Source organism: Pipistrellus kuhlii, unplaced genomic scaffold, assembly GCF_014108245.1.
Source record: "Pipistrellus kuhlii isolate mPipKuh1 unplaced genomic scaffold, mPipKuh1.p scaffold_m20_p_1, whole genome shotgun sequence".
NCBI classification, from domain to species: Eukaryota; Metazoa; Chordata; class Mammalia; order Chiroptera; family Vespertilionidae; genus Pipistrellus; species Pipistrellus kuhlii.
Window position 1 is genome coordinate 30,874,118 of NW_023425404.1, and position 13,866 is coordinate 30,887,983.

A 13,866-nucleotide genomic window follows, 5' to 3' on the forward strand; every position below is an offset into this window, starting at 1 on the left:
GGTGGGGGCCCCGGATCAGGGTGGGGGTCCTCGCTGGTGGGCAGGGCTGGCCGGGGCGAGGGGCCGTGTTGTTCTGGTCTCTGGTTCTGGTTGTTGTGCTGTTTCAGTCGCTGGGTTTTTATTATATAGGACAGTTTTACTTTAAAGACCAAGACCCAATCCAGATCATCACAAAGATTTAAAAACTAAAAATGGTCATAATTGGGCCAAGTAAAAATATAACATGGAAATGTTCCTGACAGAGCCAAATTTCCTCCTGGAAAAAAGAAAGGGCCCCTCCCTGACGCTGCCCGCGAGCCAGGAGGGCCCCGGGAGGCTCTGTGAGGGGGCAGGGGGTGCACAGCTGAACGTGGCACTTCCACCCGCTCTTGCCCAGGTCAGTCTACGTGCCCCAGCTCCCAGCCATCCTCCCTGTGACTATCAAACCGCAGGAGGAGGAAGGAAGGGTGACAGAGACAGGGGGCCGGGGCTTGCTTGGCCAGCCTGTGCTCCACACCGCTGGGTGACTTTTGGCTGCTAACTGGGTGCCTCTGTGCCCGTTTCCTCCTGTGTGGAGCGGGGATGGCAACAGCACCGACACCATGACGCCTTCTGAGGATCACGGGAGCTCATACGTGTACCGAGCCCTCCCCAAGCTGCAGGAGAAGTCCTGGTGTGCTGTTCCCTCTGCTGTTATCCTCTCCTCAGCCCCCTCCTTCCACCTGCTCCCTCCTACTCACCCTTCATGGTTCAGCTCAAAGTCGCTTCCTGGCCCCCTGACTGTGTCAGTCCCCTGTTGTTATTCCCCAAGTTCGCTGTACTTCTCATTTTATAACCCTCAGGACAGCCACTGTCAGCATTTCTTTAACTTTCTGTCTCCTGGGTGTTAATAGCTTAACACGAGCTGCTTCACGTGGGTCAGTTCGTTTAATCTCCATAATAATTCTTTTAAGTACTATTATTATTAATCCCAGGAGATTATTAAATGGAGGAACAGATGTTCAGAGAGGTTAGGCAACTTGCCCAAGAACACACAGCAAGTAAAGGATGCAGTGCCATCTGTCTAATTCTAAAGCTGGCGTTCTTCAGAGTCGGCAGCCCCTGGGAATCCAGGGCCATATCCTATGGAGAGAAGGCCACTCCTGCCTCAGTCACACCTTGTTCGGCCCCTGGGCTGGCCACCGTGCCTAAGCAGCCCTACCTGATGTCAGACACCACATGTCAGAAGCCCTCCTCACCAGCACCCTTCCCCAAGTTATTCATGTGGCCACAGGGAAATCTAAGCAGGACACATCCACCGTGTTACCTTCAAGGCAAGCAACTTTGAAACACACCTCAGTGCCGGGACCACAGACACACCGATAGGAGCCCTCCGCCTCGGGGGTGGGAGCGGAGCAGAGTGGAACGCCTGCACACGAGGCCTGGGTGTTAGGTGAGCGTGTGCTCTGGGCTCAGACAGCCCAGGCACTGAGCGCCCCTCCCCCGCCCACTACACTTGCCACCTTGAGCAACTCACCTACCCTCAATGAGCCTCCGTTTCCTCCTCTGGAAAATGGGATCACTCGGTGACAGATTCAACCTCATGGTTGTGCTGAGTAAGTGCGATCATGTCTGCCCAATGCCTGCTTAATAACTGTTATCCTCTGGATCAGGCGTCCTCAAACTTTTTAAAGTGGGGGCCAGATCACGGTCCCTCAGAGAGCTGGAGGGCCGGACTATATGAACTACTAATTCCTACTGTAACACCTCGGCTGCGCTCACTGCCCAAAAAACCTGGCGGGCCGGATCAGACTCCTCTGCGGGCCGCATGTGGCCCGCGGGCCGTAGTTTGAAGACGCCTCCGTCTGGATGGTGATTAACCTTCACAGGATGTAGACCAAGCATGTCAAACTCGCAGCCCGTGGGCCGCAGGCCTCGTTTATTTGGCCCATGTTAGCCTTTGAGTTTGACATGCTTGATGTAGACCGGTATGTTATCGGATTGATAATGTTATGGCGTAAAGCACATGTGTCAAGCACAAGGCCCGCGGGCCAAATCCATCCCGCCAGGCCTTGCAATGTGGCCCACACCGCGCTGTCATCACTGCACTCCGCTGCGTTTCCATCACAATGACAGTTTATGACTGTTCAGTAAACCATTCGGCCTGCGATTTAGGCTGGATTTTAGATTTTGGCCCCTTCTCAGATTGAGTTCGACACCCCTAGCGTAAAGTCAGAAGCTGTGGGTGTGCATCCCGACTCTGACCCACATTAGCTCTGGAACAGGCTGTGGCCATCTCTCCACTCAGACTTCATTCGGTCCTCCGTAAATAGGGGAACCCCCACCCTGGGACCTGCGAAGGGATTGGGTGCAGTAGCCCATGCCTATAGTCTGTAAACAGGACAGTCCTGAGCAAGTGGTGCCTCCCACCACGGTGTTAATTGGAAGGAGAGTGCCAGCCAGAAACCAATTAAGAAGTCCCTCCAGGGGCCTCTGTCGGGGAGCAGAAGGGAGGAGCCAAGAAGGCTTGGTGGCAGCTCCTCCCTTACTTCCCACCCTCCTCCTCCACTCTTGCTCCTTCACAGCTGGTCCCACACTCCAGGCCCACAAAGGGGAGGCTCATGGTAAACAGCTTCTTTTCGTGTGGAAGCCACTGGATTTACATCTGTCCTTCCCTGGCAGGGCCTGCTCCAGGCCAGCTGCTCTGAGGCCTCAATCTGCAGGGTCAGCCGGCAGAGAAAGGCAGGGGAACAGAACAAGCAGATCTGGAGAAGAGGAAAGGAGAGGGTGCTGTGCACTCTGGGAATGTGCACATTCTCTCATCTCATGGACACCAGACAAATGCTGTGGCCAGCACATCCAAATCAGGTTCTGGGTTGCACGGTGCCAGGAGCCGGCGGCAGCTGAGGCCATGTCTGTTCCAGACTAGCCAACCCAGGAGAGAAATGGAAAAACTCACTCCATCATGGAGCTGCCAGGGCCTAGTGCTGCCAGGTCGCTGGTCCAGCCAGCATCCACACTCCCAAGCTGGCCGAGCTCAGGTCTACGCTCACTCCACAGGGCCAGCCAGCTGTGGGGTGATTCTGGGGCCCTGGGCAGCCTCACAATCCTTCCCACGAGCCTCTAGTGATGCCACAGGTGCCAAGGTGGCAATGCCCCCGGGCAAGAGAAGCTAGGCCTGTGGGGTGCCCTCCAATAACTCACCAGAGCTCTTCTGGAGAGCGCCTTTCCTTGCCTATAAGGAGAGATAGTTGGGGAGGAAAGAGCCTGTATATTTTTTTTTAATTTTAAAAAGTATATATTTTTATTGATTTGTTACAGAGAGGAAGAGAGAAGGACAGAGAGTTAGAAACATCGATGAGAGAGAATCATTGATCAGCTGCCTCTTGCTGGGGATGTGCCTGCAACCCAGGTACATGCCCTTGACCAGAATCGAACCCGGGACCTTTCAGTCCGCAGGCTGACGCTCTATCCACTGAGCCAAACCGGTTTTGGCGAGCCTGTATTTATTGAGCATCCTATAGTATGCAAGCAAGACAGACCTCTCCTAGCTGGTATGCCCTGGACTTCAAGACTCCTAACTCAAGGCTTCTCCTTCCTCTCCATCTCCTCGGGGGTTCTGGACAGAAGGGGCAATGGCTTACATCTTCTGTCACCCTGATGCCTGGCCTTGAGTATGGGACCCAAGGGTGCTAGCTAGAAGGAGTGAGTGAATGTGGGCCTCAGAGGATGCTCCGTATCTGGGAGAGCTGACAGGAAGGAGGAGGTATGATGAGTGCATGAGATAGAGAGGCAGAACCCTCTTCGCCCCCAAGTGCGGGGAGCTGGGTGTGTGCCTTTTACCTGAGGCTCTGACCTGGTGGCTCTCACATCTCTTCTCCCAGGAAGAGCCAGACAGAAAGAGGTGCTGGGAAGGGGGATGTTGGGCTGGGGAAGAGAAGAGGGGAATGGAGCCCAGGCATCTCCTTCATAGGCTAGATTCTGGGTCAAGGATTTGGAGGTAGAGAGGCTTCGCACTCCCTCCTTCCCATCCTGTCCCTGGGTATAGCTAGGGCTCCCATATACCTTAAACCCCAACATGGTCCCCAAGGGGAGAGGCTGCCCAGCAGAGGGAAAGCCGGGCCCCAGCAGTCCTGGTTGGCCTGTAGAGTGTGGTCACTGGAGCGGGGAGGAAACACCGGCCTCTGACTGGGCTGCCTGACATCCCCTCACCGGGCGGCCAGGGGTAAGGAGCACTGGCCAGCAGTCAGGGGGACCAGGCTCCAGACCCTTCAGCCTCCACCTTGCTGAGTGACATTAGGCAGCTCCCAATTCTGGGCCCTGGGCCTCAGCTCGTTCGTCTGTCAGGGGAGAGGATTGGATGATTTGACAGCTCAGACATGCTGCTCTGCTACAAGCCACTCTATAGGGGCCCTAGAGTCACGTGATCTTTGTCAAACAATTAACTGGTACTAGTTACCTGGGAGAGCAACACCGCCCTTGGTCCTGTCACACTGAGCAGGGGCCGGGTGGCCAGCAGTGCGCTGGGCTCTGCCAGGACAGGGGCAGGAGAGAGAGGACTGACCTGCAGGAGGAGGGCCTGGGAGTGGCTGCAGTGCTGCCTGTGGACCTGAAATCAGGTCCCGGAGGGGGAGTGCTGGCACCAGGGCCTCCGCTCTGCCCACATCCCCCTGCTTAGTTCTCCTGGAGTGCGGCAGGCATTCCTGAGGCTCAGGGTACGTTATTCCTGACAGCACACCCACCAAACTTGGAAAGCACTGAGCTCATGGCTCTAACCTAACACAGCACACCAGGGAACCAGTCACCCCGTCACAAGTCACCACCTTGCTTACCCCGAAGCCCCGTCTCTGGTCGCATCACAGACAAAAGCCAGGAATCACACCAAAGGACCTTTTCCCAATGCCCACTGACTTGTAGTCTGCTCACAGTGCTGGCGGCTTTGCTCTGTTTTCGCCAGGTGCCGGCAGTTTCGGGAAGGGTATGAAGAACGGGAGAGGTGCTGCTAGTCTGGCATATTGCTGACATGGAATACAGATACAAAAATTACTAAAAGCAGGCACAAGAACTCAAAGAGTAGAATCGTCTGGAATAAAATCGTGTTGTTACTAGGAAAGCAGCCTCTGCTTCCTCTCCCCTAACTTGCCCCGTGGAAGGATTTTAGGCTAAACCTGGGAGGAGGTGAAGCCTGGCTCTCCTGTGGCCGGCCAAGGTCAGGAAGCTGTTTCTGGCCCCTCCCAACCTCCCTCTTTCTCTCTCTCTCTCTCTCTCTCTCTCTCTCTCTCTCTCTCTCTCTCTCTCTCTCTCTCTCTCTCCTCTTTACATAAGGAAACTAAGATAGCTTCTTAGACTCTCACAATAAAATAGAGTTTGAAACGTCCTAACCAGGAGCAATGCCAGCGGGCTAGAAGGTCACCATCCGCATGTCTCTGTACCTCTAGTGCTGATTAGGGCAGAGGTCCCTCCAGGTCCCACCCCCTCACCCCACCAGCTGCACCCCACCATGAAGGAGATCAGGGATGTGTATAAGAGGCCGGGTGGTAAGTGGGACACAGAGGCCCGCCTCCCCTCAGGAAGTGCTGCAGACCATCTAGCAGCTCGCCTCTCTGATCTCCTCTCCTCCGCTTTCCAGGATCTCTGGACTAACAAAAATAACCTCTTGCAATCCACACCCAACCTCTGCCCTCCGGGGGCCTGCCACAAAAGCTCAGTCCAAGGGGCAGGGAGCTAGGCTCCCCCAAAAGGGATGAATGACCTTGTGCCTGGAGGAGGAGCAGCAAGGGCTGAGGCCTCACCCTCTAAGCTCTTGCCTCCCCTGCCCCCCACCCCCAGTTTGTAAGCAGTGATCCCACCTCCCATGTCCTCTAGGGTTCTTCTTCATATCTGTCTTATAACCAAACAGAGAAGGAAGATTCCCCCAATCCCCGTGAGAGCTGACTTCCTTGCTGAAGCTGACGATGTCTAAAGGCCCAGCAGAAGGCACTCTAGGCATCTTCCAAACCAATTCCCCCATTTCACAGGTGGGAAAGCAGAGGCCTAGAGGTGGAACTGACTGGCCCAAGGTCATACAGCCTTCTTAGTGGCTGATTCAGGACTAGAGGCGGGGCCTTCAGACTCCGAGCACTGGCTTCTTCTGGAACTTGCAGAGCCACCTCCTCCAGCAGGCTCCCGGGCAGCAGGGCTGCACCAGGCCCTCTCCTGCAGCCGCCTGCTCCACCAGCCCTCCCCACAGGAACGTGGTGGAAGGACCCGCAAGACTCAGGGGTCCTCAAACTTTTTAAAGTGGGGGCCAGATCATGGTCCCTCAGAGAGCTGGAGGGCCGGACTATATGAACTACTAATTCCTACTGTAACACCTCGGCTGCGCTCACTGCCCAAAAAACCTGGCGGGCCGGATCAGACTCCTCTGCGGGCCGCATGTGGCCCGCGGGCCGTAGTTTGAAGACGCCTGGAGAGTGAAGAAGACAGGGTTAAGGTGGGGATTTTATCTAATCCCCGGAGCTGGCTTAGACGGATGCCACGTTGGTTAGAGCAGGAGGAGAGAGACACGGAGGGTTTTGGTGGGGGTGGGGAAGCATTCCTGAATAATCCCTGGACATCAGGAGGGCAGGCCTGCCAGCGGGTTTCGCCAACAAGTACCCAGCTTCCTGGACTCCCTACCTCAGGGGCCGCCTCCAAGCAGTGACCCTCTAACATGGAAGTAATCCCATCTCCAGGGTGCTCAGCAGCGCACAGCAACGGGGAGGTCAGAGGCCACAGATTCCAACAGACCTAAGGGAAACCCCAGCTTTGCTACTTACTGTGTGACCTCAAGCAAAGCCTGTACCCTCTGAGCCTCAGTTTCTTCCTCTGTTAGAGGGCGCTTGCTAGGTGCTTGCTAAACACACCTTCCTTGTAGGCCTCCTGGGTAGGTAGGGGTCTCGGGCTCATACGGATAACAAGTAAAGTGAGCAGACGTCCCGCTTTTGGGGGGCAGTCCCGATTTTGAACCATTTGTCCCATGTCCCGAGGGACACATTGTTCAAAATCGGGACTGTCCCGCCAAAAGCGGGACATCTGCTCACCTTAATAAAGAGACACAGAGGAAGCGCTGAATCACATCTCAGTGCCATTATTACAAAACTCACACCCTTTATCTCTCATCCAGGCCTGTCCATTCTTCTTCTCCTCTTTGACATTAATAACCTTAATAATAATTATCCTTCCCAGATGAATAGCCTGCGTAGCATTTCAAAACGCCGAGCATCCTACTCACTGTGGGTCACACCAGCCCTGCCGGCAGCAGCCAGAGCTAAGGAGGACCCTCAGCCCCCACGTTCATCTTCCCACCACGTCTCCAAGTCCCAGTTTTGGAATTGAACCCAAATGCCCTGAACAAATGCGTTGTCTTGTAGCAGATCTCATGGGGGCCTGGGTTGCCTGCCCCTGACTTATCAGACGGGTCCAGAACTACCCCTCCCGTTGCTCCCATGGCTGACCCTCCATTTGGTGCACAGCTCTGACCACGAGCAAACCGCCCTTCCCATTTGGCCTCCAACTCTCCAATCCCGAGAGCCAGCTGGACAGCTAGCAGAGTCTGGCCTTGGGTGCCTGGATCACCAAAACCAAGGCCAACACCCAAGGCCAAGGCCAGGCTGAGCGCTCCTTCCAGTGACAGAGCTCCCTCCAAAGTGTGGGTTCACATCCTCGATGTATCATATTTGTTCTCCAACTGCCCGGCATGACCCTCGGGACCCATATTACCATCCTCCTATTCCACAACAGGAAACTGAGGCCCACAGGGAAGGGCCCAGCCACAATCACCCAGGGTGTGCGTAGAGTGGGGAGTGAGTTCAGGTCTGCTAGTCTCCTCACCCTGGGCACCTTCCAGTACCCTGTCTGCTTTCCTCTTAACCCGTTCCCCCTCGCAACAGAGAAACCCCAAAGTCTCTCCAATAAGCCTGGGCCCCTATGGCAAGGTCCAAACCCCCTCGTCAATGTGGAGGCTGCCAGAACGCCCCTCTTACCCTCCCTGTCCCATTCCCTCCCCCTTATCTTCATGACGGTCACCTCAGAACCTTGCCTAATCCCCAGTAGCAACTCCCAAGGCTGGGGAGCGCCTTCTCCAGTGAGTGGCGCTGGCGGAGGGCCAGCGTCCCTGGGATTGGCGGCAAGGCCGGCAGGTGTGGTGGGCTTCCCCCTCCGGTGGCCTCCTCTGGGCGGCCAGCCATTCCCACTCCACCGCCCGCACCGGTCCCTGCCGGCCCCTCTCCCCGCGGCGCGCTCCACCGGGGGACACCCCGGGGCCGCCCCACGGCGCTCTCCGGGGTTAAAAATGCAGCATCCCAGACAAGGGTTAAAACTGCAGCCCTGGGGTTGGGCCGGTGGTGAGCCGGCTCGTTGTCCAAACCACAGCGGCTGCCAGAGCCGCGTCCTCCCGCTTCCCTCTGCAGTCCTCGGGGCCAGAGCGACTCCGGGGACCGGGGGAGCTAAGCAGGCGCGCGCCGCACCTTCCAGCACCGGCGCCCCCTCCTCCGCCCCCCGCGCCCCCGCAGCCCGGGCGCTTACCTTTGTGACAGTCATGCAGGAGCTCGGGGCGCTGCCGGGCGCGGGCGCGGCGTGCGGGGGCGGCGGCCGGGGTCCGCCGGAGGCCCGGGCGGCGGCGGGAAGGGGTCCGGGGCGGCTCCGCCGGAGGGAGGCTCACCGAGCCGCGGGGCCCGCGCTCCGGGACCGCTCGCGGGCGCTCGCCCGCCGCTCTTCACTGCTGTCAGCCCCCAATGTGCATGGATAATGGATGAGCCTCTTTCGCCGCAGGAAGGCGAGGCAGGAAGAAAGGGAGCGAGGGAGCGGGCCAGGCTGGGGGGCGGGGAGGGGAGGGAGAGGGGCCGGGAACTCGCTACAAAGGAGGAGGCGGAGGGAGGAGGGGGAGGAGGAAGCGCCCGCCCGCCGCCGCCGTGCCCCGCGCCTCGGGCCCGTGTGGCCCGCCGCCGGGCACCGCGGCTCCCGGAGCCTGGTCCGGGCGCTTAACCCCTTCGGGCCCGCGGACGCCGGGCGGCTGGGCGAGCGGGGTCCCGGCACCTGCTGGCCTGGGAGTGGGCGGCAGCCCAGGGTCTCGCGACCCCGCTGGCCCGAGGACGCTGGTGAAATCACCCGCCAGACGGACGGTGGAGGCGCCGCGTGGGCCTGGGAGGTGCCTCACTCCCGCCAACCCCAGGCACCGGGTCGCGTAGTGGGACTGTGTGAGCGATCGGCTGACTCCAATTCTCTATCCGATTAGCTGGCCCGTCGGGGGAGGGGGGTGGGAGGGTCGTAGACAATTTTGCGGAGGAAGGAACAGGACTGGAGTGGAAAGTGACTTAGACGAGGACACGCGGCGGGACTGCCCCCAGGCGTTTCTCTGAGATCCAGGGCGCGCAAGCTCTACAAGGCCCTGGAACCCGTGGTGGTAAGAGGTGCCTTCTAGGGACTGGGGGCCCGGCCCCAGGTGTGTCTGCACTGCCCTTGGTGCGGCTGGTCGGGAGAACACAGATGCGTCCTGTGCAGTGACCTGATCCTGACCCGGTCACACCATATCCTGGGGCTGTTGCAGGGGCTTGAGGGACGATCACCTGAAGGTGACCCCGCCAGCCGGAGTACCTGAACAGAACCTGTTTGGGCCTAACCTAAACCACTGAATGAACGGCTAAGGCTGAGCCAGGGACAGGTTAGGCCAGATGGAGAGTGCAGAGCGTTTGGGTGCATCACCACTCACTGCAAGCCCCATAGTGCTGGCTTCCTGTTACACCAAGATTTACTTCCAAATCAAGTGTGCAACAACGCAGGCGACTCAGCGGGTGACCACCTGTGTGTCCCGGGTGCCAGGAGAGCAGAGGAGACCCGAGCCTGCCTTCAGGAAGCACACTGGTGACACGCCAGCAATAAGGGGTTCTGTGGAGAGCTTTGTGGACCAACACACTAATTTTCTTTGCATTTCCTCTTTCAGTCCAAAATGCAACGGAAGGAGACAGGAATCACCATCCTCGTTTTGCTGAGTGAACAAAGAGGGGAGGAGACCTGCCTCAAATCACACCGTGATGAACAGAATTCTTGTGTACTTTGGGTCTGTGTGTTCCAGGGCCACTCAGCCTGGATGCCTTATTTGTGCCCCCACCTGTTTAGGTGCTGGATGAATGGCTATGAGTCCTGGTTTCACTCAGGAGGACTTTGAGTAACTTTACTCAATCTCTCGGGCAGCAGATGCTGCCCCACAGGCCTCAGGCATCTCATTCATACAGACCCTTCCTGGTTCCCATACTGGACCTCAAACCTTTGACCACATTGTTCACCCCATCCTTCTGCACTAATCCAAACCTCCCTACCTCTCACCATCCCACCTCCTTGCCATTCTCCTGCCAACTCCAGCCCCCCCCCCCCCCCCCCCCCCCCCCCCCCCCCCCCCCCCCCCCGGGGTCTACCACTTGCATTTGGCTGTGGCTATCTGGGCTTCTTGACATGAGCTTCCTGTTGGCACACACTCTGAGCTGGGAAGCATCCTATGCACGAGGCACATCTTCTCTTACTGGGTACCCCTGGGCACTCGGCAGGTGCTCAGCAAACACTAACCACCAAAACCAATCAGTCAAAATAAACCTTAGATTTGCAGCAGAAGACATTTAGATTAGACCCACAGCAAGCTGTCCAGCCTCAAAAGGGGTCACAGTCCCTGTCTGGTCTGGACAGCCTCAAAACAGGTGGGCGCCCCTAAAACCTTTCCAGGACCTCCAGCCCTTGGAAGCCATGAAAAGGCAACTCAGAGACACAAATCCCCCTCCCCCCACGGCTGTGACTGGTCCACCTTTATCTCTCACGGATGTTTCAATTCCCAGATTGCCATCCTCGGCTACCCAGCATGCCTCTTGGCACCCTCCCCACCATCCATCCGCCTTACAGACTCTGAGAATAAGACAAATGCTTACTATCAGCTTGAGCCAAATGTAATTAGGAACATCAATCTGCTGCCCACGACCCACGTGACAGGCTCCAAAGGCAGAAAGAAAATGATGCTGAGCCCTCACATGGTGCCGGCTCACCCCCTCGTGTCACGTCTCCCCAGTCAGAACGGAGGTCTGGAAGAGGAAGGGCCTCTCTAAGAACTCCGCGCCGCCTTGTCAGGTCAAGGACTTGGCCCGCAGAAGCCTCTCAGAAACGTGTGCGTTTTCTGTGGCGCAGTGTCTGCACCACAATGGCCCCCACTCTGGTCCCCAGCACATGGCCCATCTTCGCCTGGCCTCTCCCCAAAGCAGAGCCTGACAAAGGCGTTGGACGCGGGTGGTTTCATTGGAAGGTGTCCCAGGAAGCCGAAGTGGAAGAGAGGGCCGGGGGTGGGTAGTGAGATTGGGAAGGAGGAAGAGCCGATATAAAGACTGGCTTTATGCTGTGTGTTCTCAAGGTCACGGCTGGAGGGAAGGGGGCCAGTTTCCCCAGAGACTTCTGGGACGTGTCCAGGACTGGTTGCCGGAGTCAGCCAGCAGGCATTTGTCCACAGGCTTCTCTTCCTCCCTGTTTGAGGGCTGCCCCCTGGGGCGTTACTTCAGCTTGAAGAATGCCCTGGGGCAGAAATGGAAAGAACCCACCCCCACCCCAGCTTACTTGATGCAGTCAGCTCAAGTCTGAGCTTTCTCAAACCATCCACTGAGCTGCCGGTGAAACCAGAGGGCGGCTGAGGGAATGTGTTACACATTGTGGAGTAACTAAGAGTGTGTGCTCTGGTCTCCTCCGGACACTCTCATGGCTCCATGCTTTGGGCCAAGCTCTCTCCTCAGCCTCCAATGCCTTCGCCCCTCTTTCTCGGTGTAGCAACCTCCTATTCACCTTTCAAAGCCCAGCTCAATGGCACCTCCTCTGTGTAGCTCTCCTGACACTACCTCCACGGTGGCCTAACTCACTCTGTTTTATAATTATCAAAATTATATGTATTTGTCTGGTGGTGTGTGTGTGGGGGGGAGGGTTGTTTTTATGTTTTTTATTTTTGCTTTGTTAATCCTCACCTGAGGATATTTTTTCCATTGCATCTAGAGAGAGTGGAGGGGAGCTCCCGCACCTGCAGCTTGTCCGTGTTAGATACCAGGCACCTGTCGCTGCTGCATTTCAGTCCCTCATCATTTGCAAAGAGCAGGCTTGGGACCAGATGGCTGCCAAGGCCTCCTGTGCCGCTGCAAGATGTTCTGAACTCTCGTTCGCAAGAACAGGCTTATCTCCCCAGTCAGCGCTGCCCTGAGTGTGTGCAGAGCCTTGGGCAAATTTGTGTGGGGAGGGAACCCATGTCTATATAAACAATCTGATTTTCAAATGTAGCACAAATCTTTTGGCCTATATGAGGTATTGTGATTTATCGATGAAAACAGGTACCAGCATTGTTTGCTTATGGTCCAATCAGTGTGCAGAGTCTTTGTGGGCCCAAGAGCCATTTTTTTCCTCCTCAGGCCTAGGAACCAGCTCTTCATGTTCTTTATTGTCAAATAGGTCATTCCTGGTCCGTTTCTTATCCCTCACCAGGAGAAAAAGTTTTTAGTCACAATGCCATGGCTTTTAGGCACCTGTTTGCATTGAACAATATGGATCTTTTCACCCCTGCAGTTCTCTGCTACCATTTATTTCATGCCGGTTGCATTATTATCCGTGACTCTGTATCATCCATTGTGTCGTCCATGAATCCTGAATTCCAGTGACTCTCTCGCATGCTCTTCATCTGCTTCACTGATGACCATAAATGCAAGTCTTACCAAATGTGGAGGAGATAAGAAGGATCACTGTGTTTGGGTCATTCATTGATCATTCAGAATGTTGGGGTGTAAATGACAGACCCATTAGGTCACAGAAGATGGCAATGGGGTGGAGTGATGCCATAGGTGCTCGTGGAGGTTGGCACCAGGTAAAGAATGCTTGCTATCACCGCGGCCACTCTTGGTGTTGCAGATGAGAAGTGACGCCCTGGTCAAAACATAGATGGGCCAGAGTCACCTCACAGACCCTGGAGTGATGGTAGCCCAAAGGCCTGAGCTTGACCTGGGTCTGATATGGGATTCACTCAAAATCAGCATGTCAGCACCATTCTAGCAGCCCAATTGCTCATGACCTAGACCCTGCAAAAGGAATATGGCGCCAGCCAGACTGTGGGAACACCCTGCTCAGCAGACCACCCTCTTGGAACTGGAGCATGCATAAGTGTCACTATACACCCAACTGCTCTCAGGACTCCTGTCCTGGCCTCCTTTGGGGATCTACCCAAGTGTCTCTGTACTAACTAGGCCTTTCCTGGCCGTTCCAGAAATGCCCCCACCCTGCTCCCTTCCTTAGTGTCCCCTCAGCATACCTTCCACGATCTGAACCCCAGGGGAGAACACAAGACCTACTTTCCAACTTGGGGTCCCTGAGGGCCTTGGACCAGCCCACCTTTGTGGGCGTGTTGCTTCTCATCATCTCAGTCCCTAGTCTTGTGTCTGGCTTATTTGACGCTACCCAGAGGTCTCCTCCATGTCTTATGGTTTCATGATCAAGACCCACAATAGGCCCTTACTCATTCTATGGGGCCAGAATTACCCTGACGCGAAATGCAGGCAAAGCCATCACAAGGAAAGAAAACTCCAGAACAATATTCCTTATGAATACAGATGCTCTAATTCTAAATCATTCTGTGTGACTTGCAGATGCTTCTATGCCCAGTCTCCTTTGATCCTCCCAACAACCCCATGAAGCTACACTCACTTTTCAGGAGGGAAAACTAAGGTTTGGAAGCTAAGTGACTTGAAGGCAGTCACATAGCTAGAAAGTGGCAGATCAGTGTTCAAACCCATTTCCAAGTCCAAGCCCAGCTCCTCCCACCACCGCACGGCCGTACAAAGAGGGGATGAGAAACAGCTGGTGCTGCAGACTCGCCCCTTTGTTCCGGTATCA

General features: G+C 56.2%; 1 protein-coding gene across 1 annotated transcript in view; it reads right to left on the reverse strand.

Annotated features, from left to right (window-relative positions):
* CORO2B (coronin 2B) overlaps positions 1-8,721 on the reverse strand; it is a 133,918-nt gene extending 125,197 nt beyond the window's left edge. Inside the window, exon 1 of the mRNA XM_036437680.2 lies at positions 8,503-8,721. Within this exon, the coding sequence (XP_036293573.1) occupies positions 8,503-8,517 (15 nt within the window). The 5' untranslated portion in view covers positions 8,518-8,721. The remainder of the gene's footprint in view (positions 1-8,502) is intronic.
* Positions 8,722-13,866: the final 5,145 nt, after the last annotated feature.